Here is a 5,279-nt window from a genome sequence, read left to right as displayed (position 1 = left end):
ATCAATTCAAATAAAGAACTAGAAGAAGGACTTATTATAGTTTGACTTTCAAAATATAATTTGCTTAGCAAAGGTAGAATATATATATTGATCTTGAATCGAATATAATCCATTTGTTATATATTGATTATGAAGTTATATAATAAATAATTATTTATTAACTAAGAATATTTAATAGATAAAATTTAACGTATCTTAATTAATAATGCTGAAGTACTTGCTAACAAATTTATTTATAAAACATTTATTATATGTTAAACAATTTTATGAGGAACCATCAAATTATATATACTATAACTTTTACCAAATCTTACAATATTCAAGATTTTTTTATTAGATAATTTTATTTCAAAATCTATTGTTGAATTAAAATATCTTCTATAAAGATTACATTACACTATAAAGATTATATATACAAAAGTCTTAATTATATTAAGATAAATTTCTTTTGAAGATTTAAGATAAATTTATTTAATACTTATTAATATACATTAAAATCAACGTGTATATATTTTCAAAATATATAAAAATTCTACTATCATTTATTTGTTAAGTCAGAAATTATATGTGTTTTTCAAACAATTAAATTAGAGACTAATCACGGTGAAAATTAAATATAATTTTTTTCATTAATTAAATCATTATTGCCGATATGATTATATTACTATAATTCAATTTTAAAAAAATTACACAAACAATTAAAGGAATATATAATTATAATTTAACAGTTAAACAATAAATATCATATTCAATATAAATTATTAATAGTGTAAAAATTGTTGTAACTTATAATATAATGGTATAGTTTAACTCCTCATTTATATATATATCACAACACTATAAACTATTAAAATTTGCAAGAAATGTTTTCTTTTAATATTTTTTTTAAAAAAATACTTGTCATTTTCTAACATAACACAATATTTAAATTTTTATTACGGAAAGATTCCTAGTCATGTTAGATTTTGAAGAGTAATATTATTTATGTAATACTTTTGATTCAAATTTATATTACAATACTATTTTTATATCTTTTTTATTTATATTATTTATCTTATCACGCAATTCACTTTCTCCTATACAAATTGTACAAATAGTATTTTTCTATCCTTAAATTTATCTCTAACTAAGAAAAATTAATAAGTAGTCTTGAATAATTAATTATTTATAGTCTTGAACAATCTCTAAATAATATATATAATTTTTTAAAACAATTAATAATACTTCATTATCAAATATCACCTAATAATAATTTCTTCTCTAAGAGGGTCTTATCAGACTATGATCATCAGCAAAAGATGAGTTAATGGAGGATAAATTCCCTGCTATATGCTAATGATGTTAAAGTAACTTGTAAGAAAGCCAATAAGCCATTGCCTTTTCTCCGTTACTGTAATGTTTATTCCATAGATTTTTCAATTGAATAGTCCCATTTCCTACCTCCACTAACACACAGCAGCCCCCCAGAAGTTTCATATTTCCAAATTAAAGCATGCGTGTTGACAACATCAGACTGCACTAAGTATCTTCGTGTAAGTAATTGCCCAATCTCCACTGATAGGTTTGCTTAGTATTTCAATTTAAGGCCTCTGATTAAGTTTTTTTTAACTAATTAAAAAATCTCTCAATATATATATCGATATAAATGTGTATATGTTTCTCATTCTTTCTTGCACCCTTCCCCCTCTTCCTTGTATATATTTACTTTCACCTGAATACTATCATTTCATAAAGTCCTTACGTTCCTAACATACATATGGTATAATATTTTATATTTTTAAATAATTTAACAAGTTATAACTGGATATAAAAAATCAATTTTAAATATATATATTTTATCTTTAAAATTCATATACACTTTATATATATATATAGTCATATCTTATACTTTTAATATCAACCGAATGACTTAATAAGCTAAAACTATTTCAAAATTCAAATACACTATTATTACCCTAACAAGCATCTGATAGCCCTTTCTCTATACATAAATTCGAATAACTACCTTGAATAAGAAATTTTCTCTTTTTAGTTCTCTTTAATCAACGATAGTATTTTTAGCTGTGTTTATTTGGTGGAAGTATTTTTAAAATTTTCTCTTAATATTTTATCTCTTTTAACTTATTTCTTTTTATTATCCTTAGTTTTAACTTAATTTCAATATTTTTTAAATTATCAATAATAAATAAAAAAAATTGTATCACAATATAAATTATTTATCATAAATATACAATACATTTTATATGTTCAAAAATATTATAAACTTTAATTGTAATATAAATTATATATTTAAAATTTTTATTTATTATAAATTTTAGTTCTATAAAATAAATAAATATTAATTATGTGTAATGCGTGGATTAAAATACTAGTTTATATCATGTAAGTCATACTTTGAAAAAAAAATCTTAACATTTTTTTAAAGCTAAAAAATATTATGTATATATTATTGTAAACAAATGCCCTGGTGACCTTTCTAGAATTTTAATTTTAGAGCTCCCACCCAACAGCGAAGCTTCAAATCAGTTTCTTTGAACTGATAATGGCTGGTCTCAAACTTAATTAGAATTCAAGAGTATCAAATCAAATCTCAACCTTTAGCGTCACATTTGCAGCCAAGCCAACTACACCGTGTTAAAGCTTCTTGGCAATGACTAATTTTGTTCAAATTTTTCTTAACTGGACCACCACTACCCTAAAATGACACAAGACCAAACTATGTTATATTGAAGCATGCATGATGCGATGGCTCGAGATAACGACGCTAATGTAATGTATATATCCCAAGTTGTCTTAGATTCCTATACCAAATGTTTCCAAACAAAGCAAATAAAAACTAAAAAACAAAATTTCTATAGGAACCGGTTGCTATTTTTAAACGTGCATTAAGCATTATACACCTCACGTGAGAAGATCGAGCTGTTATCACAACAACAGGATAGTCTTTATTTGAATTTCGTTTTTGAAATGAGGATCGATTTTATGTTCAGACAGATCAATCATAACATTCATCAGCTTTTGAATTTAAATATTTAAAGCTATGAATTAATTGCGTATGGACCATTTGATGCAATTAACTAATCGTTACCGGTAGTTCTTAACTTAAATTCACCCTACTATAATATACCAGGATTTTGATCATACTATATTTACTAGGATGACTCATAATTAGATTAAAACAAAATTAATCAAACTTTTTGGAAAATGCAAAATTATTAATATCATAATAATCTCTTACTTTATCAATGCTTGGTGTACTTCAAGACTCAAGTTGTAGGCAACCTTGATTTTCTTAAGCTTAGAATTCAAGTCTTATGAATTGATAAAAACAAAAAACTGATAGAGTTTTATTTCTTTAAATTAGTTCACCAAACTTAATTAAAATTAATTGAAGCTCAAATGTCACTTCTAAACACTCGTCTGTCTAAAGAAACTGTATTGATCCTGCATTTTCGAAATGCACTTTGCTTTAACAAACTGCAACATGAGAAAGTTAGCTCCATATATATGCTAGCTGTATACATGCGATGATAATTATCCCTTCTACACAGCTACATGTTTGCTGGTTGTGACATAAGCAACCTACGTTATTCTTTTTATATATTTTGTTGTCCATACTCCATATACGCGCATCTCTTTTAGAAAATAAACAACATGCTCATAATTCCTGTGGTACAAAACAGAGGAGGAAACTTTGCAACATGCTTCAATGCCACAGGATTTAGTCAACACAACAAAATCCATTGTGCACCAGTGGTCAACCACTTGAGCTTTTGAGGGTCCCACCGCATCCAACATGCTCAAGTCCAGCAAGTCCGGTCACAACCCACTCCTTTATACTTTCTTTCTTTTTTTTTTACATATTTCATATATTTTTATCAGATAAAATTTTATTTGAGTAAAATAATATTATCTTTAATTCTTAAGCACCAAATTTTATTTTTTCTGAATATTTAGTGTATGATTGATTTATAGTTAAAATTATTAGGATATGTATTTTAATGCAGATTCAATAGATAAAAATAAAATACAAATACAAACAAATATTATCATTCTTTAACAGAATAACTTTTACATCAAAAATTATTTTACCCTAAGATTTTCAAACATATCCTTAATATAATTAAAAATTAAAAAATAAATTTAAAATAATATATGGAACAACATGAGGCCATTTTCTACAACCCACCGGCTCTACAACCGCCTAGGAGGCTAGGACATAATCCAAAAAACTTCCTAAAAAGACAAAAAAAGCAAAAGGTATTTTCGTAATATATGGAACAACATGAGGCCATTTTCTACAACCCATTGGTTTAAATATTGCACGTTTTATAGCTCATTTTCTTGCATCCACAAAACCAAAACCAAAACCAAATTGCTTTGCACTACTAAAAAACTATCGTCTTGCTTTCCAAGCAATCACTACCATGGGGAACTGCTTGGTGCTGCAAGAGAACGTTGTGAAGATCGTGAAAACCGATGGGAAAGTTCTTGAATACAAAACACCCATCAAAGTGGAAGAGGTTCTGATACAATTTTCAGGCCATGCAGTATCAGAATCACTCACAGTGCTGCGGTATCTTGAGCCACATACAAAACTTCTTAGAGGGCAGTTATATTACCTAGTGCCTCTGCCACCACCATCACCAAAAACCAACAAGAAGGTGAGGTTTGCGGAACCAGAAGTCCAAGATGTACATAAAAGCAACGTGGTTAGGATTAAGCTGGTTATTAGTAAGCAAGAGCTGCAGAATATGCTGCAGAGTGAAGGGTTTTCGGTCAGTAAGATGTTGTCTCTAGTTCATGAGGATTTGTCTCAAAAGGGTACTGAATATTTGTCTCAAAAGAGTGAGGAAGGGTGGAAACCAGCGTTTGAAAGCATACCTGAAGTAAAGTAGCAATAAATTTGAAGTTCCAATACAGTTTCTGGGTCCCTGCTTATAATTTTCCTTTTTTCTAGCTTGCCTTATACAGTGTATAACAAGAGATATATATTAGAGAAAGATAAACAAACAAACAAATAAAACTTTAGACTTCACTTTTGGCATCTTTTGCTTGAGGCTAACTTTGTGTTCTCTTTACATCTAACCAAAAAAACGTCCGCAAGAAATCCAGAACATTTAAAATGTGTGTGAGAGAGAGACAGAGATTTATTTTAGAAAAAGGTCTAGCATAGTTGGTATCTGATGGATAATCGTTTAACGTTTAATTGATATTACCAATAATTTAAGGGTCCATATTAGTTAATCATACTCATCTGCTACTGTTATTTATTTGTT

General features: G+C 27.3%; 1 protein-coding gene across 1 annotated transcript; it reads left to right on the top strand.

Annotated features, from left to right (window-relative positions):
• The first annotated feature begins 4,334 nt into the window (after positions 1-4,334).
• On the top strand, positions 4,335-5,047 carry LOC114407209. The gene has a single exon (XM_028370234.1). It carries the CDS (start codon positions 4,428-4,430, stop codon positions 4,896-4,898), a length of 471 nt encoding a protein of 156 aa, XP_028226035.1. The 5' UTR covers positions 4,335-4,427; the 3' UTR covers positions 4,899-5,047.
• The last annotated feature ends 232 nt before the right edge of the window (positions 5,048-5,279 follow it).

This window comes from Glycine soja, chromosome 3 (assembly GCF_004193775.1).
Source record: "Glycine soja cultivar W05 chromosome 3, ASM419377v2, whole genome shotgun sequence".
NCBI classification, from domain to species: Eukaryota; Viridiplantae; Streptophyta; class Magnoliopsida; order Fabales; family Fabaceae; genus Glycine; species Glycine soja.
Note: the sequence above shows the minus strand (reverse complement) of the source record. Positions and strands in the feature narration are given on the sequence as shown.